Source organism: Suillus subalutaceus, assembly GCF_016647625.1.
Source record: "Suillus subalutaceus strain FC151 chromosome Unknown DFJ58scaffold_157, whole genome shotgun sequence".
NCBI classification, from domain to species: Eukaryota; Fungi; Basidiomycota; class Agaricomycetes; order Boletales; family Suillaceae; genus Suillus; species Suillus subalutaceus.
This window is the reverse complement of record NW_024540406.1, coordinates 45,773-66,769: the sequence shown is the minus strand read 5'-3', so window position 1 is coordinate 66,769 and position 20,997 is coordinate 45,773. Positions and strand designations below refer to the sequence as shown.

Genomic DNA, 20,997 nt, shown 5'->3' with positions numbered 1-20,997 from the left:
TATGACCCTGAATGTGACAGCGGCCCATCTAACCGTTCTCACTCAAGTTGGACTCGTCCCGACAAGATGGCCCTATCGCATTATGATTTGCAATCATCGACGTCGCTATAGTATGATGTGACAGTTAGGGGATATTTTTCAACGTTGCCCAATGTCTGGAAGGTTACCTGCACATATGACGCTCAATACAGCTTTTTAAGGTGCAAATTTTGCAACCCTTGTGTAAGCACGCTGGCTTACTAGAGTTCCCATAAGTCCGCGATACTGAAACACGAGCTTTCAGTATCACTGCCTTTTGGCGTAACAGTTAAGGGACGACAGTCTTAGCTAAGTTACACCTTTCAATCCGAAGGGGTACTATCTATCTCTGGTACCCTGGTCGGTATAAATGGGGGTAACTGAGGGTGATATACCGGGGTTTATGCTATTCACTATGTGCCACGTCCAAAGACTTATAAAGCAAACTAACATGTCTTGGTGCCTATAATCCCTCCCATGCTCTTCACTCATATTCTTGCTTTAGGGATACCGTGCATTATTGCCCTGGTTGTCGCTTCGGGTCTGCGTCGCAGACGTGTCTACCCTTTACCTCTGCCACCTGGCCCCCGTCCGTTACCAATTTTGGGTAACGCGTTGCGATTGGATACCAAACGACCTTGGCTCACATACACTGAGTGGGGAAAGACATATGGTTGGTAGCAGACCAATGGCCTCTTTGCTAAGCTCTTAGATTCAATTTCATACCTAATCATAGGAAAAATCATTCACTCCCGTATACTCGGGCTCGACTTTATCATCATAAACTCTGAAACCATCGCGCGAGAGTTACTGGACAAGCGTTCTGCGAATTACTCTACTCGCCCCATTTTTCGCACCAACGAATTGTATGCATTGCCGGTTGTCATTCAATTTGTTCTTCATCCGCTGACAATGCAGAGCTGGACTGGCTTTCAATACTGTGCTCCTTCCATATGGCGAGACTTTACGGCGACATCGCAAGATCTTCCATCAAGTTCTCAGGGCCGAAGTCTCGGTCTCGTACCACAAGTTGTATTCTAGCCACGCAAACAATCTAGTCATCAATCTCTTGGATGCCACTAGTGACCTGCGGCAACAGACTGAAGCGTTCGTACCTCATTCAGTGGTGTCGTTGTTATGTATGGTCCGGTTGACAATCAATCCTTGTGACAGATATTCGGCACCCCTAATCATGGCCGTGACATACGGACACCTTGCTCATGGACATGAAGACCCATTTCTTGCCCTCGCACGCGAAGTCCTTCATATTGGCGAAAATATTGTTTCTCCCGACAGGGCTGCCCTGTTCACAGCCTTTCCTTTCCGTGAGTGCCTCTGTCGACAACATAATTTTGAACATTCAACGTGAGGTTGCAGTCGAAAAGTTGCCGTTGTGGTGCTTCGGTGGAGCATTTGCCCTGATGGGACGCTGTAGAGAATTATCTCAACAGCTTTTGAACGAACCCTTTGACAAAGTGAAGGCACAGATGGTATGTTTGCGCAGAGTTGTAGATGGAAATTCTCCCTGATCTGTTTGTGTGAAGGCGGATGGTACTGCTTCACACTCATTAGTCGCTGACTTCCTCAGTCAAGCTCACGACGACGCTGACGAAGACACGATGAAGGCAGTTGCGGCCACGGGGTACATAAGTAAGATTTTTTCTACCAAGACAGAATTCATCCATTGACGCGAATGCGGCATCTTAGCTGGCATGGAGACTGTGAGTCGCTACTTGAGTAGTCCTGATTCCTACATTGATGTCCCACAGACTGCATCCTCATTGCAAAAATTCCTGCTGGCTATGGTGCTCTATCCTGACGTCCAAGCCCGGGCTCGTGCAGAAATTGATCAAGTTGTGAGACATGATAAAATGCCGTGCCTCGATGATAGGGCGTCACTGCCCTACCTTGATGCCATTCTTTGCGAGGTCCAGAGATGGTATCCTTCCTTCCCCCTAGGTCAGTCTGCACAAATATAACCCTGAATGATTGACCCCTGGCACAGGAATGCCACATGCAACATCAAATGATGATGTTTATGGCGGGTACTTTATACCCAAAGGTTCGAGGTCTTATGATTCGGGGTTGCCGTTGACTCATCTGTAGTTCGATCAGGTGCGATAGTAATAGTCAATCAGTGGTATGTCACGGTGGAGTCCATGTAGCGGCGGCTTGAGCTGAGCATGGTTCAGGGCACTGTCTCAGGATGAAGACATGTTTCCCGATGCATCACGCTTCGATCCTAGTCGCCATCTAACGGTTGACGGGAAGCTGAAGGATCCTTTCGTCAACCATTTTGCCTTTGGTCATGGCAGGTAAATATTCCACACACAAAATCATTTTCAATTATTCACTGACCCTTGCAGGCGTATTTGTCCTGGTAGGCTGATTCATGGCTCATCTGGCAGTGTTGAGGATGACAAATCCCTTTGGCAGGTCGTTGGTTTGCAGAGAACAGTCTGTGGACCGCAGCTTCTGCCATACTCGCCGTTTTGCGCATCGATCATGCCAAAGACTCAAACGGGGATAGTATTGAGGTGAAGCCGCTGTTCGGCACCGGCCTGGTGATGTAATTTACCTAGTGTGTATTCAAAAACCTGCAGCTGACTCTGTGGCAGGCATCCTGAACCATTTCACTGCTCGTTTGAAAGCGTGAATACAGAGAGAGAGGGACACCTTCGAGCGATGATGAATTCGAAGTAGGCCTCGTTTGCACTTGCTGTGGTCTGTCATGTAATAGCACACGAATGTATACTACAACGGTGCAGAGTGCACTGGATGGCAAGGTTTTGCGGCCTCTGTCTGTCTCTCATGAACAAGAGAATTGCTTTCGAGTCCATTGACTCTTCAGAAATCAGATCCGTTTCCAAAATCTCGTGACCCGGCGCAACCAGGCTCCTGGCTGGACACCGTTGATCGGTTCACTGGCGCTTCCCCGTTGCAAGATGATTATTATGGAAAGCAAGAGTGATCAGCTCGAACAACAATGATCAGCTTCGATAGAAAAGGCAATTGTTTGGCCAGGGACCCCTGGTGCAACAGCTTGCAATCTAAGCCGCATAGTCCAAGTCGGATTATGTAAGCGTAATGTATTTATTTGCTGGCACACTTACCTCTTTTTTCCTTCAAGGTCAGTGGTCACTGTCAGTTTTCCAGTGCCAAGCGAGGGTTCTTGTAGTCACTTGACTAGTGTGCACAGACTTTCCTTGGTTCAAATAGCTGGCAAGCGGGTGATACTGGTCCTTTCTTTTCTGGACCCTAACCCTAACTCCCTATTATGTGTACATGTACTATGGACAGTTGATGGCGGCTGAGTGCGACAGCAACCAATTTCTTGCTTGACAGACGGATGATTATCTTGTGCCTTTGTGCCTTACAAATTTATGACATCGACAAATCATCTGAGTCCCTCTCTACTCTCCGAGTCAGCAAACTGGAACTTCTACTCATGGTTGACTCGGACAGTCTTCGACAAGCAAATCAACATAAGCCCTGCCATGAGTTTCAATTACACGTCTATTTTCAAGTTACTAACCAATAGTACCATACTACCAATAGTGCCAGCTCAAGACATTCAAGAATATGCAGAGTTTTACTTCAATATTGGGATGAATGACGTGAAAATTGTGCATCACCTCAAGGATCACTATGATGATGAGAAGTATGGGCTGAGGTAGGTTCCTTACTGAGTACTGAACTATGAGGTGAAGGGAACTGATGAGGTATATCAGTGTGGTCAGTTTCTGGCGGATGCACAACACCTAGGGCTGGAAATGTGCCAGGCAACAGAAACATACCCTGGAGTCTATTGAGCAGCATGTCAAGCAAATTTGCCAGTGCTTTCCTCACCGAGGAGCTGAATCAATCTGCAGAAACCTTTGAGAGCAGTTTGGCTTTCATGTGCCTCGGTATGTCTTACAGTTTTTCTGACTGTGCCATAGTATCTGATGATTTGCAAAAGACCTCTGATTGTGAGGCTACTGAAAATTGTTGAACCCTCTGCTGTCCAAGCCCGGCGTCGTGACTGCCTGAGGCACAGACACTTTTGGTGTGCAGGTGTCAATGATGTCTAGACACAAGACCAGCATGACAAATGGCAGCGCTTTGGCTTATTCCTTCATGTCAGCCTTGATCCGTTTACAGGCTGGATTAATTGGCTCAAAATCTGGTGGACAAACAAGAATCCTCGTCTCATTGCTCGATATTATATTGACGCTTGTAGAGATCTTGGAGGTTTGCAATGTTCCACTTTTATCAGTTCACATTAGTCTGATTGCCACCATCTACAACCTAGCTGTTCCTTTGATCACCCAAAGTGACCCTGGATCAGAGAATTTCTCTGTTGCCAATGCACAAACAATGATGTGCCACCGCCTTGATCCCAATCTGAATGGCACACTGCAGCACCGATGGATGGAGAAGCACCAAAACATCAAGCCTGAGATCTTGTGGTCCGTCTTGTGCAAAGACCTTGCACCTGGCTTTGAAAACATATTAGAAGAGGGTGTTGTGAAGGGTTTGTATGATATTCACAACACATTGCAAAAGTACATTACCTGGTGCTTCCTTCATCCTCAGATGCTCATCAATAACTTACCATTCAGCTATATCTTCCGTTGGCTTGCAATTCCATGGCTCCAAGCTGAACTAGACGCATGGGTTCATTTCAGGAACTACAATCCTCCCCGCAGGGACAAACACAAAATTCTTCCCCATGGCATACCAGCTATCATTTGTGCAAAGCCCCATAAATTTGACTCGCTTGATTTCAAGGTATGTTAAAATAGTTTTTGAATGATTGTCCACTTGATGAATATGCACCGCTCTCAAGGTTCCCATACCTGGAGACCTCATTGATGAGGTAGAAGGGATTTATACCCCTCCTGATCATCCTGTCTTTGAGCTCGTACCACCGATATTCGGGAGGCATGCCCAAGATCTCTATGGTTCACTTGGCAAGCCTCGTGTCTCATCTGAATCGTTCTGGGATGTATACCAGCTTATGCGACAACAGTTTGAGGCTCTTGAAGGTGATCGTGATTTGACAGTGGAGCTCTCACAGTCAGCGGTCCACCTTGAGGATGGTCAGGTTTTGCTAATTCCAGACCTGCAAGATCTACCTCATAACACTGGCTTGTTGGGACCTGCAGGATACCTCTACATGGGAGGCATGTTCGATCCACCAACTCGAGCTCTTCATGGAGTTTGTGACTGGGAACCACAGGGGTGTGGTTATGAGCAGAGTAGGGATGAGAGGTAAAGTAGAATTTCTTTCTATTATTTCGACTGACTCTAATGTGAAATACTAACACAGTATATATACTAAGTCTTGGTAATGTCACTTTGGTCACCCCATTTCAAGTACCTCTTAGGTTATATTATACCTATAAGGGTTTTCACCTAGGGGGTGCTTTTCGGATGGTCTGGCCGATGTGTGATAGCGCTATCGCATAAAACACCTTGCATAGCGCTACTCACTTATACGCACATTTCTCTGTCGGAACTCACTTGTCGCTAGTTGCTGATCGCTATAGCGCTACTCGTCAGTTTTTGGTCTTAGGTCGCTATAGGTTATTAGTCCTTCATGCTATTGCTACCCTTGCATATTAGAAGGGAGTTGCTTCAATAGCAGTCCTCTTGGGTCGAATACTACACTCGCGCCTATTTGGATAAGTAGCGCTAGTTTCTAACCAGCCTAGTCACTATTTCTCTTTCACACCAATATCTTGCCAGATCTCATCATCGACGTCAAGTAGAAAGATGCCCTCACGTATAATAGGGCGAGGTGGAACAGTAGAAGGGGGAACTCTCCACTGACGTATCAGAGACCGCAACTGAGTACATAGGCTGTTGTAAGTGGAGACCAATTTGAGAATCCTGGGTTCTCAGTGTTTGATAGAGTACTGGGTGCTCGTGCGAATCTTGTGTTCCGCTGAAGATACATGAGATGTGCTGAAAGTGAAGTCAAATAGCATTAACGTACCATTAATTGTTGCTCGATACAATCTCTCCAGCCTCTCCAAATCAAACTTGCGTTGACGGAGACGGTCCCGAATACAAATTTTCACTGCACGAGCATTCAAGCGGACTGTCAGATAAGTATTGTTCTTCATCTTCTCAAGATCGGCCTTTGCTTGCGTTCCAAGAGTAGCTTTACAATGCTGAAGGGTATCAGTGGTTTTGGCACATTGTGATCGAGCGTTGGAGAGCTGCAAATTAACCTCTGCAATATTAGAGACACTGCTTACATGAAGCTGCATCTCTAGCTCATGGACAGAAGTCTTGTAAGCATCCAGGGTCTTCTCCAGCGCAAGGATAGTTGTGATAACCTCCGCTGCTTTGTTCTTGGATTGCCCTGCACAATATAATTAGTAAGGCAGCGAGAGCACTACTTAAACTCTTACATGGAATGGGTCGTGTCTGGTGAGCAATTTGCGCCTTCCACTGAGCACGAAGCATATCCTCGTCGATGTCTAAGTTGAGTAAACTGTCCAGAGCCGCGTTCTTCTTCGTCTGGCAATGGATCCATCGCCGGTGAAGCCAATGCCCATAGCCTTGGATAGATTGTGTGTCCAGGTGGTGAATCTGAACATCGAGGACGAAAAGACGTTGATGGAACTACAGTAGAATTAGAAATGTGATATATGATATGTGAATGTAAACTTACTCCAGAAACCCGTAATGATGGGATGAGTTGCTTAAGTGAACTCCACAGTCATTCACAACCCTCACCGTCAGATAGCCCAAAACCCTCATGCTTCCTCGGGTGATAGACGATTTGACAGGGCCATTGGTGGCCATATGCATGGAATACCGCAATGGCGAAGGATATGTGTGATAGAGTGTTGTCGTCCAGAAGATTCCATTTTCGGCAGCTTCGTTTGAGTTGACATCCGATGTCATAGGGAAGTCCTACGGTCATCTGAGGGGGTATATGCTTGAACAGCTGGTCCAGGAGGGCGAGCGCGTAGTGTTGCTTTTCTCCTGCTGATGTGAGGTTGACAAGCCAGAGGACACGGTCATGTCTACATAGCAGGGCCATCAGGCCTGTGTCGGTAAAAAACGAGTACTTGCCTTTTGATGCTTTTCATCTGCAGCTACAAAGGATTCTCTGCATCCGTTCAGCACAGACACTGGCACATGCATCCCTTCTTCATAGTGATCCTCATCACCTTTCACTCTAGAGACCCGTACTCGACGTCTCTCTCTGCAACAACTCTGTACGAAAGCCTCCATCGCTTTGACATTGTCATCCGATAGAAAGAACGTTGGAGTTGGATTAGGAGGGTTGATACTGTCAGCACTGCGAGGATTAGTCGAACATTTTTGGGTAAAACAAGCATCTATGCAAATGATAATGTCTAGGCTTTGTCACCAATTAATCACAGTACAGTACGAGCTGAGACAGACTTACATAGAATGAAGATCTGATCCATGGTAAGTGTTTCCTCTGAAACAAAGCAGGCAATGAGAACAGAGGTATTCACTGGGCTGATCGATTGGTGGGAGACGTGCCTGGACCCTTTCAAACGTCGGTGATGAGGGTGGAAATGTGATCATGAGCCATGATGGTCAGTACTCGGTACCAGTGAAAAACATTGCCAAAACGATGACGCAAGTTATTCTGATCAACGATAAAGCATCACTGCACACATGAGAATTTGAAAAGCTAACCTTGCAGAACAATTTGTAACCCATTCCATCTGGAAAGGTTTCCACCGCATCACACCAAGCGGTTTGGTTGGGAGACTGACGTACAAAGAGCAGATGGATGAACTCTAAAATGCGCAAGTCCACTGCGAGTGAGGGAGTGACAGGAGCACATGGAAACAGACCGCGACAGAGGAGCTGGAGGGGGGCAGGGAAACAAGGGCATGCAATGATGTCGATTTCTTTCAATACTGGAGTGTACATGAGATAGATTTAGTAGAAGAGTGACAAATAACATACCGTCGAAGTGCACGCATGCAACTGTAATGCTCCGAGTCCTACATCCAGCTATGCAAACTCCAATATCTTGCTGAGGTTGTCCTGGCGTGTTGGTATAACGTAGCGCTGAAGTTCACTGAATGTAGGATAGGTATGGTAAAAGACGGGAAGGAATGACTTCTTGCGACCATCTGCGCCACTGGTTGACCCTTTTTGCGAGCTGGTGAGATGATGAGTGATAGGATCGTTGGAGAAATGGAGGGAGTCACTGAAGAGACCTTCATCCATGGTATTGTCTTGCAGTGCCGATGTTCTAGACACAGATGGTGGATGGCGGAAATTTTGCTGTGTGAGGTGTTGGCGTCTGGGCAGCACCAACAAGGGAGGCGGGGCAGGAAGATATAGATTGAGCTGTCTAGATTGATGAGGACGTCGCCATGCCGTGTTCATCCAAGGCTCACAGATGATTGTGACTGGCTGTGGAATTGAAGGGGATATTTCTTGTGCGAGGGAGGTTGATGCCTCACGACGGCGAGGCTTTGGACGATGAACGGCCATAATGAATGCTGTGGACTCGAAGTCACATGGAGGGCCACCAACGACACAAAGTCAGTTGGAGGAGCTGTCCACGGGCACGCAGTCTGGGAGAGTGCAAAGGGGAATCAATCTGAGGGAAGTTAGTACTAAAGATTTGAGCTTCTCCACCGCCGTAAGACCCTTCTTTTCGGGATCTTTGCCTTTGGGCGCAGCACCTTGTGATTGGGCTGTCAACCCGCTGCCGAGAAAGTCGCGCCAGAGCTGTGGCGAAGGGTAATTGTGTGGTGGGTCATGATCGACTCGGCCAATCCATAACGGACGACAAGCGAGCCAGGTAGCAATATAGCCTTGCAGGCGCTCCGGTAGCCTGGGACCGAGGAGAAGAGCGGGTTCAGGGAATCTGTATCCCCGATCAATCGCATAGGGCATATGCACACAGGATGGATCCTTTGTGCAAGTTTTGAGGGCATCATCCCAATGTAAGATAGATGGTGGAAGATATGGGCTTTCGGGGTCTTTCCACTTGTCCCTGGATTCACCTGACTGGGACGGTTGGGTGGGCCAAGCCTCTCTCGCATCTGATACAGTAGTTAGTAATGTAACTGATTAGAATAGGTTCACCTACAAGGTTGTTGTCGCTTATGCTTGTTCTTACTTTTTTGAGGGGCCTTGCCAGCAGCGGATGGCTGAGAGCATGGCGCAGGAGTAGAAGAACTGGGCATAGAGAAACTGCTTGTTGAAGCAGACGAAGCAACCGGCCCATCAGGATGTTTGAAAGTTGTGCCGCCATATAGGCAGCGAATGTGAAGTTGACACTGGTGGCCACCTTGACCACGATAGATGATGTCATAAGGGCGAATTTTGTTGCCCTCTGCATACATCGAGATGACGATGTCATCCGGATGTGTGATCAAGACGGGTTTGATGACCTTCATATGAGCAGGAATGTACGCCATCATACGGACATACCAGATGGGGATGCCAGCCATGTGGAGCTTGTTGCACATGTCACTGTCATGTGTGAAAGCGCCCATCCAGGCTGAGTTGACAGGGTTAGCTCCAATGCCGGAGGAGATGCGAGGTTGGGTGATGAGAACCCAATCCATAAAGGATTGAATTTCAAGGAATAGGTGTTGGGTGTCCATGACGAAGATGAGGAGATCACAAAAGGTTAGGGGATGTGTTTTGAGCCGCGAGATGCTGTGTCGAAGAGACACAACACGATTGATGATGACGTCCTTCTTACCTTGTCGATTGGCCCTCCAGTCCTGGACACGCTTGTCTGCCATTGACAGGAGCAACTCCAATCCTTCAACCTTGTTAGAAGCAAGTGTGCCTACAGGAAATGAGTTGCCTGGAATGGCCTTGAAGTCCTTTTGCTCCAGGGTGAACCATGCCCAGTGAAGCGGGTGTGGGAATGGGTAGAACTCCTTACAGGGAATACAGACAGAATTGCAGAAAATGTTGTCGTAGGCTTGAGGCCATTGAAAGCAGTTGACGACACTGAAACACCAATCGGCATGTGCTTGTACATTTTCTTCCTCGAAATGGTGGAACTGAGGAACAAAGTCCATGTTGGGCATGGTGATGACCAGATTGCCCTGGACGGCAACTGCATAGGCATCGAAAGATTGCAACCACGCTGTAGTTTGCATGCGCATAAGTAAATTGAAACATCAAGTGAGGAGCGTAACATACATGCACGAAGGGTCGGATCAGCCTTGAACATCATCAAAGCGTTGGGCATGATGAAAAACTGCAAAGTTTAGTAGGTGCGATAACAGGCACAAGGAAAACACACCTCAAGAGTTTGAATTTGTATTATGAGAGTCTAAGCGCCGTTCATTATATGTTTAGTGAGATAAAGGAAAGGGCACACTTACCAAAAAGAAGACATATCTAAAGTAACAAGTACTATAGTGCGTGAAGTACAATGAGTATCATGAGACGTTATAATGGATGAAATATATCAGAAACTCACCGATTAGACTGACAAGTGAGAAGTGAAACGATTGGCACACCTGAAAAATCAGAGAAGGTCTGCAGGAGTGTGTGGCGCACCTGAAATAACAAGATACAAAACTAAGCACACCCAAGAGGGTCTTCAACCCCACTGGCGCAGCAACGTGTGAGCGACCGGGGCGACCCTCCAGACATGAAGTCTAGGAGTGGAAGATCAGCGATGCGAAGTCAACTAATCAATGAGCGAATGGCATGAAGCCAGTTCAAAAGCGCCGGGGACCTTTGAGGGATCGATCACAGTGATGAGAATGACGAGTTCGATGAGCTTGATGAGTTTGATGTACTGAGTGACGAAGGACCGCTCAAAGTTGGGAACTGACGGTAAGGAAGGAACTGGAAAGGAACTAGGGGAAGGGAATATAGAGAAGGAAACAGACAAGAAACAAAGTTGTGGGAATTTCCCAAATTGTTCATTTGTCGAAGTTTGTGAACCTGTGGGAAAGTCCCACAACATGTCACAGTTTCATCCTGGACACGGACCACATCGATAACATTGTCACTCCATCCTCTATACTAGTATTCCCACCCTCAATTATGCTTTCCCCCACCCTCAATTATGCTTTTCCCTGCCCTTGATTGATCCTCCAACGGTTCCCGGCGCTTTTGAACTGGCTTTGTGCTGTTTGCTCATTGATTAGTTGACTTTGCGTCACTGATCTTCCACTCCTAGACTTCACGTCTGGAGAGTCGCCCTGGTCGCTCACACGTTGCTGCGCCAGTGGGGTTGAAGACCCTCTTGGGTGTGCTTAGTCTCATATCTCGTTATCAATTCACATCTCAGTAGTCAGTGTAATCCATGAGTTTTGAATATATTTCCATCATAACATCTCCTGATGCCCATCAAACTTGATTCTGGCACCCATCACTTCATGTCAACGTTTTCCAATCTCACATTGAATCAAATACGTTTATCTACAGCATCGGTGAGCCGCTTCTACACTTCATTCGCTTAGCAACATGCTCATTCAGACTTCAACACAGGATATGACTTCTATTGAAATTACCCAGTGGCTATTTGGCAATTCATTGAAGACTTCAGTCATCGCTGAGTGCATTTACTTTATTTATTCACTTGCAATAAACGCATAGACGACAACATAGGATACCTCTGTTTTTGACCTCATCCAATCAGTATTTCGAGTACCTGTGTCATAGTAGGCAGGTCTTCAAATCATCTCAGACAAACACTCTCTGTGCAACCTAACCCTGTGAGCTGAATTATGTATTTGTAAACGTTGGAGGGCTAACTGGTACTCATTAGCTCAAATTTGATCTCATAGAACATGTCGCTAACTATGGGAAGAAATTATAGAGACATACACTGTAGGTGTCACTGTGTTCAAGAATACCGAGAATGGTTTGCATTTTTCTTGTAGATTCATCTTGCCACTCACAATCGTCCCTAGCACCCGCACTACTCCCTTACGTGTCATCCTCAAGCTTGTCCATCAATGTCTAGCAATCGAGGGAGATCCGAACTCAAGCAATCGACAGGCCTGGATGTGTCTTCAACCATATGATACGGTGACCTACCACCCAAGATTCTAAAAAAACATAAGTTCTCAATATAGTTAGATTTCCTAGCTAGGTCTCTGACTTAATCGATCAATCATAATTTTTTTCTTTTAGTCACTTTTAAGGGGTCTGGCATTGTACATAGCCACTACCCCTGACCTACAGTATGGCCAAGGTCACTATTGCAATTATGGTTTCATTTTTTACCACTAACCATGTTTAGTTTCAGGGCTGTGCCCCACTACTAGTAGCGATAATTGCAACAACGCCCAGATCATTTTCAAAATATAAAGGTAATGAGTCTCAAGTTCGAGCGCATCAAATTCTACCTTCTCAAACCAATATTCTTTTCAGTTTGCTCTCCTACTTATTCTCATATTGTCTGACTTCGTGTCAGTCAAACATTGTTGAGCTAACTTCGAGTTCTCAACTTGTGTTCCACGTATCTCCACAATCATTGGAACACTATCATTTCTCTTGAAAATGCCTGCCAGTTACTACCCGCTCAGGTCATCATAGCAGGCACCCACCTCTGCCTGATCAAATCAAGGTATTTTTTCTGTCCTTAACGTCTCCAGCAGCTGACTCCTCAATCATGTCAGGACTCGCAGGAAGGCATCCGATGTGGATGATGTCGAGGCAAGTCTTCTTGTTTCAAGCTTTGTCCATTATAGTTGACTTCCCCTTATTTTAGTCCCTGGAATCTCCAAAATGGTCTCGCCCCCGCCCCCGCCATTGCGCTGGCCCCAAGAATGCTATCAGGCCATGGCGACGACCATCCAGAGGTAAGTTGTGACTGCCAGATATCATCACTGACCTCTTAGCTGTCTACTTGTACTCTACCCAAGCCTCGTCTGCTTGCACGGTCCAAGCACACCGACCCCATGACTTCATCTGCCGAAGAGGAGATTTTTGAGAGTAGTTTCACTAGGCGCTCATCAATAATTCCAAAAACTTCCCACATCGCTATCAATCAGCAATCCCGCCCGTCGCATGTGCAACTTGCTGATGGCACTTCGTTAACATGTGACGAATTTTGCCTCCTTGCAGATGAACAAGTATCTGCTGACATCCAAGAAGGCGATGTAGAATCAGGCAAGCATTTTATTATGGTGTGAACGTCCTGTTTTGACTTGTCATTTGCCAGCTCCTACACCTGTTACTGGAGAACACACCACTACTGCAAGTGAGAATCTGAATGCTATCTCTCAAAGTCAGACAAATGATCTCAATGGTAGGAATGACAATGACCACGGGACTTCAGGTGAGACATATTCAGCTCTTTCGCATTTCATAGCTCAACCAATAGTAATGTAGCTACTTGTACTGAGTCCCACGATGCAGGGTATAGCAACGAGGATCAGGGCAAGGATCCTTCAGGTCAGTCAATTCTTTCGTATTTAATAGCTTAACTAATAGTAAATGCAGGTACCTCTACCGAGTCACACTACCCAGAGGATGGCGGGAATAATGATGGCCACAAAACTTCAGGTAAGTCTTGAACATTTTTTGTATTTTATACAGTGGCTCAAAAAAGTGTCCCAATGTTTGTGGATTTTCATGTAATTGCTTCATTGTGAGTCAGGGTGTGGGAATCTGACTAAGCTATAGGGAGGTGTCAGAACACTCTGCCTCTTGGCTTTATCTCTGTTTCCTGTAGCGTAGGAATCCGATGTTATCGTGTGAAGATATGGACATTTTAATTTGATGCCTCATTGGGACACTTTTTTGACTTTGAATTTGACCAATATAATCTCTATAATTCTAGTACTTAGTGTTGCCTCCTCTTGCTCTAATCACTTCTACCACTCTTAAAAACATACTATCTATCAATTCCTAGCATTACCCATTAGTAATATTCCCTCCCTGTGCTGTAACTCTCTTCCACAGCTGAAATAGCCCCTATTGAGGATCCTGATACACCTCCTGAGTAATTTCTAGAGTTGTTCAATAGGGTTGAGGTCTAAAGACTGTACTAGCCATGATAGAACAGTAATATCATAGTTTTCAAACCATTTGGTAGCCAACTTGAAGTATACTTAAGATCATTATCTTGTCGTAAGATGGTGTCTTCTTCATCAATATTTGATTCCTGCATGCTTTTAAGCAGACACTCTGCCAAAATCGAGATGCACTGCTCTGCATCTATCCTCCCCACCACCTCATAGAGAATTCCTCCCCTAGTCCACCTCATACAACCTCATACCATCAAGCTTTCTCCTCCAAACTTGAGTGTTTTCTTGATTTCTCTTTGTCCTAGTAGTTTCTTCTGCCTTTTTCCATACATATTTCTGGTCATCTGACCCCATTCTATTGATTTTTGCCTCATCTAACCAGATAGCCCTATTCCAGTCCTCAAAGTCCAACACTGGTGCTTCAGAGCAAAGGCTAGGTCTCCTCCTTCTATAGGATGAAGATAGGAGAAGCTGTTCTTTTTAGTTATAGCTTCAAGGTTAGCTGCCTTGAGAGCATTCCTGACTATTTGAGTGGAGACTGGTGTGGATAATAGAATAAATGAATTTGATGGCTTAAGTAGTATTAGCAGCCTGCCCAGTCAAAATATAATACCCAAAAGATCTTTTGCTATATGGTATGAGCCTAAAAGGGTGATTTAATTTGATATTTTTCTTATATTGAATGGTCTTTTTGATGAATCTAGCAATAGTATCCATGCTCAGGCCAGTTTTAGTAGAAATCTGCCTGTTAGACAGATAAGAGGAGCTAAAGATGAGAATAGGGGCTATTTCAGCTGTGGAAGAGAGTTACAGCACAGTGAGGGAATATTACTAATGGGTAATGCTTGGTCAAATTCAAAGTCAAAAAAGTGTCCCAATGAGGCATCAAATTAAAATGTCCATATCTTCACACGATAACATCGGATTCCCACGCTACAGGAAACAGAGATAAAGCCAAGAGGCAGAGTGTTCTGACACCTCCTTATAGCTTAGTCAGATTCCCACACCCTGACTCACAATGAAGCAATTACATGAAAATCCACAAACATTGGGACACTTTTTTGAGCCACTGTAGCTTAACTAATATTGAATACAGCCACTTCTACTAATGGTTGCCCGCATAGGTCAGGTGGCGTCAAATCTTATGCACCTAATTGCAGTGCCAGGTGAAGAGAGCTCGCCTTCCGACAGTGACTGGGCTGTTGATGAAGAGCAGCAGAAGAAAGCACAACAAACTACTGATCATGATATTGCTGCAACTCATGGTGAAGACAACGAGGATTTCTCTGAAGCTGATCCCCCATCTCCACCATGATTGACGGCCAAGCAAAAGCAAAAGGTCAAGGTAATGGTTGAGGCCGATGAACATCACGGAAGCGAAGATGAGGACAACAAAGATTTTGTGAAGACGAAAGGAAGAATGCCCCAAGTAGGCATCTTAAAGGCGCAAGAGCTTGGGAAGAAGACATTGGAAGCTGCTAAAACACTGGGTCAAGAATATGGGAAGAGTGCGCGGACGATTCTCATCGAGGCTGGGTTGGCTATGAAGGCTACCTGCAAGGAGTCTCCGTGGAACCAACACCAGATGTGGTTTGCAGCTACCCATCCCCTGCCTAAAGGAGTATTGGGAGTTGTGTCGCCAGGTGTGTCGCTATCCTCACAATTATTCTACTCAGTCCTAATCACTTTTGCAGAGGACGTCAAGGCTTGGAAGGTCAAGCAGCGAGCTCATTACAAGCCCACCCACAGAATGACCCTCAGCACACATCGTTGTGGAAGGAGATACAGGAAAACTGGGATTGTGCTGTTGCGGGTACAACTGAGGATCTTACATCGCATTCTGCTGCAGGTCTTATGATGGGTATTCATGATGCTTTCACAAAATCAGTAAGTGTGGCATTCATCCAACCTCAATCCCAAGACTAACTACTATCAAGGCTGCATACTGGCATCGCACCCATGGCATTCACATTGCTGGTGTTGCAATATTTCCCGGTGATGAAGAGGCAGGCCATCAGGTGTCAGGGCTGTTCACCGGCTCTGACATGGTCAAAGCCCTCATCAATTCACATCCAACTTGATATTAAGCGTTGGTTAGATGAGCTCACCACAATCCTCAAGTACGTCTTTTGTTGATTCATAGGGGTCGGTGCTGAATTTACTTTCAGGTACAAAGACTTAGAAGCTGCACATGCTGAAGGCAAGACTTTCAGCTTACTCCCTGCCTCTTCCACTGCTCCAAATGGTAGCCTTTTGTGCAATGGCAAGCCTGCCAGGGATAGGAATAGAAAGGTCCCGCCCATGATGATTAGTCAGAAGTTTGGTAGGTTTCTTATTGTATTATCCTTCTAGTTTACTGACTAAATACTGGGTAGCTGAGGCCAGCCATCTGCTCAACACCTCCAATAGCAGGTGGCTGACCATGTTGGACATCCTGTATACTGAGAAGCTCTGCATTTATGACTGGCCCGCTGGTGTTCCCCCGCCCAGCCCAGATTTTGATCTAAAGGCTCTATCTGCAAGTCAACTATGTGCATTGGTAGCTCCGTATCTCAGGCTCCATCTTGGAGCGATGTACGAGGCTGAGTTAGGTCTTGACGACAACAACAACGATACCGAGGCGGAGGCAGCAAGGTGGAGGCAGCAAAGGCGAAGAAGCGCAAAGGCAAGTCCAAGAAGTCAGGTGACAAAGGAAGGAGAAGGGGTGATGGTGGAGGAGCCAAGTGTTGTCTTGCATATCAGCAGATGGCCAGAAAGTACATTTTGGCTGCTCTAAACATACATGAGTGATAAATGACTACAGGTGATATCCTTACAGTTGAGACACAGGCCACAAGCATGTGCCTCATCCCACTCGTCATCGACACTAACAGCAAGGTTGTTCGCTCCCTCCAAGACTCAGAGAAGTTCATCAAGGATCTTCTGCAAGATGACGCCCAGGACAACACTCAAGAACACACTCAAGACAACACTCCTAGACGCCACACCAAACAGGTAATCAAACAACCTGCAGTGTTAATCTAACAGTTTCGCGTCCCTTTGCGCTCCAATCAGGAAGCTTTGCACTCAACTACTGGAGCTTCGCGCTCCAATCAGGCAGCTTCGCACTCCAATCATGAAGCTTCGCGCTCTCGTCGCCATACTAACCGAGCCATCTATGATCATTTCCCGCCTTCGTTGCCACCCCAGGAAGCTCTGCGCTCAGTGTCACCCCTACTAACCGAGTCTTTGAGGAACTCCCACCTTCGTCACCACCAACACCATCTTCCCAGTTTTCGTCTCCCGCTCCTATTTCACGTGCATCAACTCCTATGTCAACCTCGGGTTATTCGCACGTCGGGGACGCGACATATCCCTCCCGCTCTCGATATGAGCATTCACACGATGGACCACGTCGACATCATGCATTTGACGATGCTATGCCAACATATAACCCAGATACTCACAAATGGACGCGGCCCCATTATGAATCTGCACAGGAGACTGAAGATCTGGAGCATGAAATGGTGGAGGAGAGGCACCGTGTCAGGGTCCATGAGAAGTGCGTTGCTATACCCAACTTTTAAACGTGTTTGCTAATTGTCACCCTATTGTATCAGTTCTCGTATACCTTTAGGCTGCGCCCAATCGCAGGCACGTGTAAGTTCTGCACCAATTGCCAGCACCTCCCGTTCTCAGCTACTATCACATTCCTCCATTGTGCCAACTTCTTGCACTGGTTCCTCACAGCGCTGCAATCATTCAACTGTCAGACCTTCGCATATCCGCCCTGCATCTCCCGATCGCCGTGCAATCATTGAAGAAGATGAATATGAGTATTACTAACTGCGCAGGCCTTGCTCACGCCCACCTTTGGTAATATCTACTAATCGTGTCATATCATGCCGTCCTTTTCTTATTTTTTTCAGATGCTTCTTATATGCTTGTCATATGCTTTTCATATGCTTTTCTTATGCTTTTTGTATGCTTTTCTCATTACTCATGATTCAAAGTTACTTATGATACATGCCTACCCTTATCCTCATCATTTCATTTGCTTGGTACTTGAAGTGAGAATTTTGTGTTTGCTCAACTCAAATTGGTGTTCGAGGATTTTAATTGATTTAATGATTTAATCTATTATCATGGTTTTCAAGTGTCAGACTCCAAATTTTGGTCCAAGTTGAGCTGCTAAATGTTGCCTGAACTGTATCACATAATCTCCTGAATCTCTTCCAACTTGTCTGACATTGCTAGTCCTCTGATCCTCGCCACACAGCTTGCCTGACCTTTGACAGACAATTAAATACATAAGCCTAAGTGCACAGGGGACTGTAATGAGTATAAATTCTGAGGGTTAGAAGGTGGAGACATTCCTAGACAGTCCTTTTTTATTCACCATGGTCCTTCCCATGTCTCTATGGCCATGTCCCATCCCCGGTGGTCATTCCCACAGGTGTCTACAGTCCTTTTTTATTCACCACGGTCCTTCCCATATGTCTCTATGGCCATGTCCCATCCCCGGTGGTCCTTCCTGATGTTTCTATGGCCATGTCCCATCCCCCGTGGTTATTCCCACATGTGTCTATGGTCCTTTTTTATTCACTGTGGTCCTTCCTGCATGTCTCTATGGCCATGTCCCATCCCCCGTGGTCATTCCCACATGTGTCTATGGTCCTTTTTTATTCACTGTGGTCCTTCCTGCATGTCTCTATAGCCATGTCCCATCCCCCATGGTCTTTCCCACATGTGTCTACAGTCCTTTTTTATTCACTGCGGTCCTTCCCGTATGTCTCTATGGCCATTTCCCATCCCCAGTGGTCTTTCCCACATGTGTCTATGGTCCTTTTTTTATTTACCGCAGTCCTTCCCATATGTCCCTATGGCCATTTCCCATCCACCATGGTCCGTCCCACATGTTTATATGGTCCTTTCTTATTTAATGTGGTCCTTCCCATATGTCTATATGCTCCTTCCCACTCACTATGGTCCTTCCCTACTATCCTTTCTTATTTACCTTGGGTCTTCCCATATCTGCCTATAGTCATTTCCCATTCACCATGGTCCCTCCCACCTGTCTCTGTGGTCCTTCCTCTAGTCACTTTTGCATTTGACACTGTGATGATTCTGTAGGCATAGGCGAGTAGCTGAGACCAGGTGTTGGTGGACAAATAGTTGATATCTGAATATTGTGATCCCCAAGTGATGATTCTGTAGGTGTAGGCGAGTAGCTGGGACCAGGCATTGGTTTGCAATCCCCAAGTGATGATTCTGTAGGCATAGGTGAGTAGCTGAGACCAGGTGTTGGTTGATATCTGAATATTGCGATCCCCAAGTGATGATTCTGTAGGTGTAGGCGAGTAGCTGAGACCAGGTGTTGGTTGATATCTGAATAGTGTGATCCCCAAGTAATTATTCTGTAGGCGTAGGCGAGTAGCTGAGACCAGGCATTGGTTGATCAAGATCTGAATAGTGCGATTTCCAAGTGATGATTCTGTAGGCATAGCAATTTTATAGACATAATGGTGTGAGGTAAATGTGTGATCGTTTTCAGAGGGGAGAGATCCTGGGCTCAGGGGGGGGGAGTGTGAATGAATGATCATTTTCAGATGGGAGAGATCATGGGCTGAGGGGGGGGGGGCGTGAATGAATGCTGATTTCGTGTTTTCTGATCCTATTTCATAGACATATCTAATAGTCATTATAGTCATTATATGACCCATTAGCTTGCATATCAGGGGCCAAGAATGCCCCAAAATTTTCATTTTTTGGCGCAGAAAATTGGGTGGTAAGAGGACCCCTGACACCCCTCCACCATGGGAAAATACCATGCATGTATGGTCCAATGTTGGCTGGTGGTCTTTCCCACACAAAAATTATTTTGACCGCTGGACCATGCCCAACATATTTTATTTTGGACCCTATGCACTTGGGGAAAGACCAACAAACATCGGCCAGACCATCCGAAAAGCACCCCCTAGGTGAAAACCCTTATAGGTATAATATAACCTAAGAGGTACTTGAAATGGGGTGACCAAAGTGGTAATGTACAGTAACCGTTTGTCCTTGATCTGCGCAGTCGCTGACAAACATCCGGCACTTCGGCTATTCTCATTTAGTCAGCGTTAGTACTTGCACTCAGATCATTACAACTATCATATGTGTCCAACACTCCCCCTCGAGCGCAACTGACTCTCATCTTCTCTCTCAGCTCTCGAACACGTGGCGCCGGCAAAGCTTTTGTAAACGCGTCGGCAATGTTCTCATCCGTGGATATGTATTGGAGGGATAGAGTTGGTTCTTGACCAGCACTCAGATAAAGTGGTATCGGATGTCAATGTGCTTGGTATGTGCATGGAACTTGTTATTTGATGCTAATGTGATTGTCCCTTGATTGTCACAGTAAATCTTGATTGGTGTCTTCATTGTCCCATTGTCATATACCATATATCCGGTTACAGATCCGATGATCTGGATCTCAGATCCGATCCAGATCCGATGAACATATCCGTCGTCCGGTCCACAGATCCGCTTTGATTCTTATTTCATTTCCTGTTCATATAACTCTAACTATCGTTCATCTCCTTTCGGTATTCCTGTACACCGGTATACCGGTTATCCTTTACTTCCGCTTTGCTTACTGATCCGCTATGCTTACTGATCCGCTACACTTACGAATCCGCTTTTACTTGTACTTCATTCCCGGTTCATGATTCGTGATCCATCCAACTTACCAATACGCTCCACTTAGACTTTGCTTATACTTTCGTACATAGCCTCGCACCTTTGCTTATTGATCATTCCGTTAGCTATCCGTAGTATATAAACCTTTGTATATGCGCTGTAGTAGATCAGTTCGAATATCATCTTAGATTGCACTCATTCCGTCTGGACTCTGAGTCCCTCCGTTATCCATCCGGACTTGAGTACGCTACTCTTGTCTACTCCGAGACTTAGGATAGATTCCTATAGTCTACATATCCGCCTCTGTCTTCGGACAGTCCTCACCCGTTAGTTTCTAGTCCGGATCCGATCCGGATTG

At 46.0% G+C, this 20,997-nt stretch overlaps 5 protein-coding genes across 5 annotated transcripts; 3 read left to right on the top strand and 2 right to left on the bottom strand.

The window, feature by feature from the left end:
* Positions 1-292: 292 nt before the first annotated feature.
* DFJ58DRAFT_124969 (cytochrome P450) lies at positions 293-2,734 on the top strand. Its single transcript, XM_041378745.1, has 14 exons — positions 293-691; positions 755-884; positions 937-1,125; positions 1,192-1,343; positions 1,396-1,508; positions 1,563-1,668; positions 1,726-1,739; positions 1,788-1,977; positions 2,024-2,080; positions 2,134-2,158; positions 2,211-2,333; positions 2,385-2,398; positions 2,455-2,587; positions 2,637-2,734. The coding sequence occupies exons 1-14, from the start codon at positions 496-498 to the stop codon at positions 2,719-2,721; spliced, it is 1,527 nt and encodes a 508-aa protein (XP_041238177.1). The 5' UTR covers positions 293-495; the 3' UTR covers positions 2,722-2,734.
* A 1,403-nt stretch (positions 2,735-4,137) lies between these two features.
* Positions 4,138-5,278, top strand: DFJ58DRAFT_733787 (uncharacterized protein; the record flags this gene model as incomplete). The annotated part of the gene is made up of 2 exons (XM_041386342.1): positions 4,138-4,791; positions 4,850-5,278. The coding sequence occupies 2 exons, from the start codon at positions 4,138-4,140 to the stop codon at positions 5,276-5,278; spliced, it is 1,083 nt and encodes a 360-aa protein (XP_041238176.1).
* A 442-nt stretch (positions 5,279-5,720) lies between these two features.
* On the bottom strand, positions 5,721-8,235 carry DFJ58DRAFT_718722 (uncharacterized protein; the record flags this gene model as incomplete). Its single annotated transcript, XM_041384516.1, has 12 exons — positions 5,721-5,895; positions 5,923-5,950; positions 6,002-6,227; positions 6,267-6,373; positions 6,423-6,636; positions 6,794-7,065; positions 7,089-7,384; positions 7,433-7,509; positions 7,550-7,642; positions 7,693-7,919; positions 7,969-8,049; positions 8,085-8,235. The coding sequence occupies 12 exons, from the start codon at positions 8,233-8,235 to the stop codon at positions 5,721-5,723; spliced, it is 1,947 nt and encodes a 648-aa protein (XP_041238175.1).
* Positions 8,236-8,556: 321 nt separating this feature from the next.
* Positions 8,557-11,000, bottom strand: DFJ58DRAFT_846030 (uncharacterized protein; the record flags this gene model as incomplete). Its single annotated transcript, XM_041393237.1, has 9 exons — positions 8,557-9,062; positions 9,110-10,126; positions 10,183-10,240; positions 10,286-10,315; positions 10,368-10,398; positions 10,466-10,505; positions 10,577-10,646; positions 10,727-10,850; positions 10,987-11,000. 9 exons carry the CDS (start codon positions 10,998-11,000, stop codon positions 8,557-8,559), a joined length of 1,890 nt encoding a protein of 629 aa, XP_041238174.1.
* A 4,324-nt stretch (positions 11,001-15,324) lies between these two features.
* On the top strand, positions 15,325-17,801 carry DFJ58DRAFT_733783 (uncharacterized protein; the record flags this gene model as incomplete). Its single annotated transcript, XM_041386341.1, has 11 exons — positions 15,325-15,619; positions 15,671-15,690; positions 15,726-15,863; positions 15,914-15,994; positions 16,032-16,096; positions 16,145-16,299; positions 16,352-16,732; positions 16,780-16,970; positions 17,031-17,109; positions 17,166-17,517; positions 17,576-17,801. 11 exons carry the CDS (start codon positions 15,325-15,327, stop codon positions 17,799-17,801), a joined length of 1,983 nt encoding a protein of 660 aa, XP_041238173.1.
* Between the last annotated feature and the right edge of the window lie 3,196 nt (positions 17,802-20,997).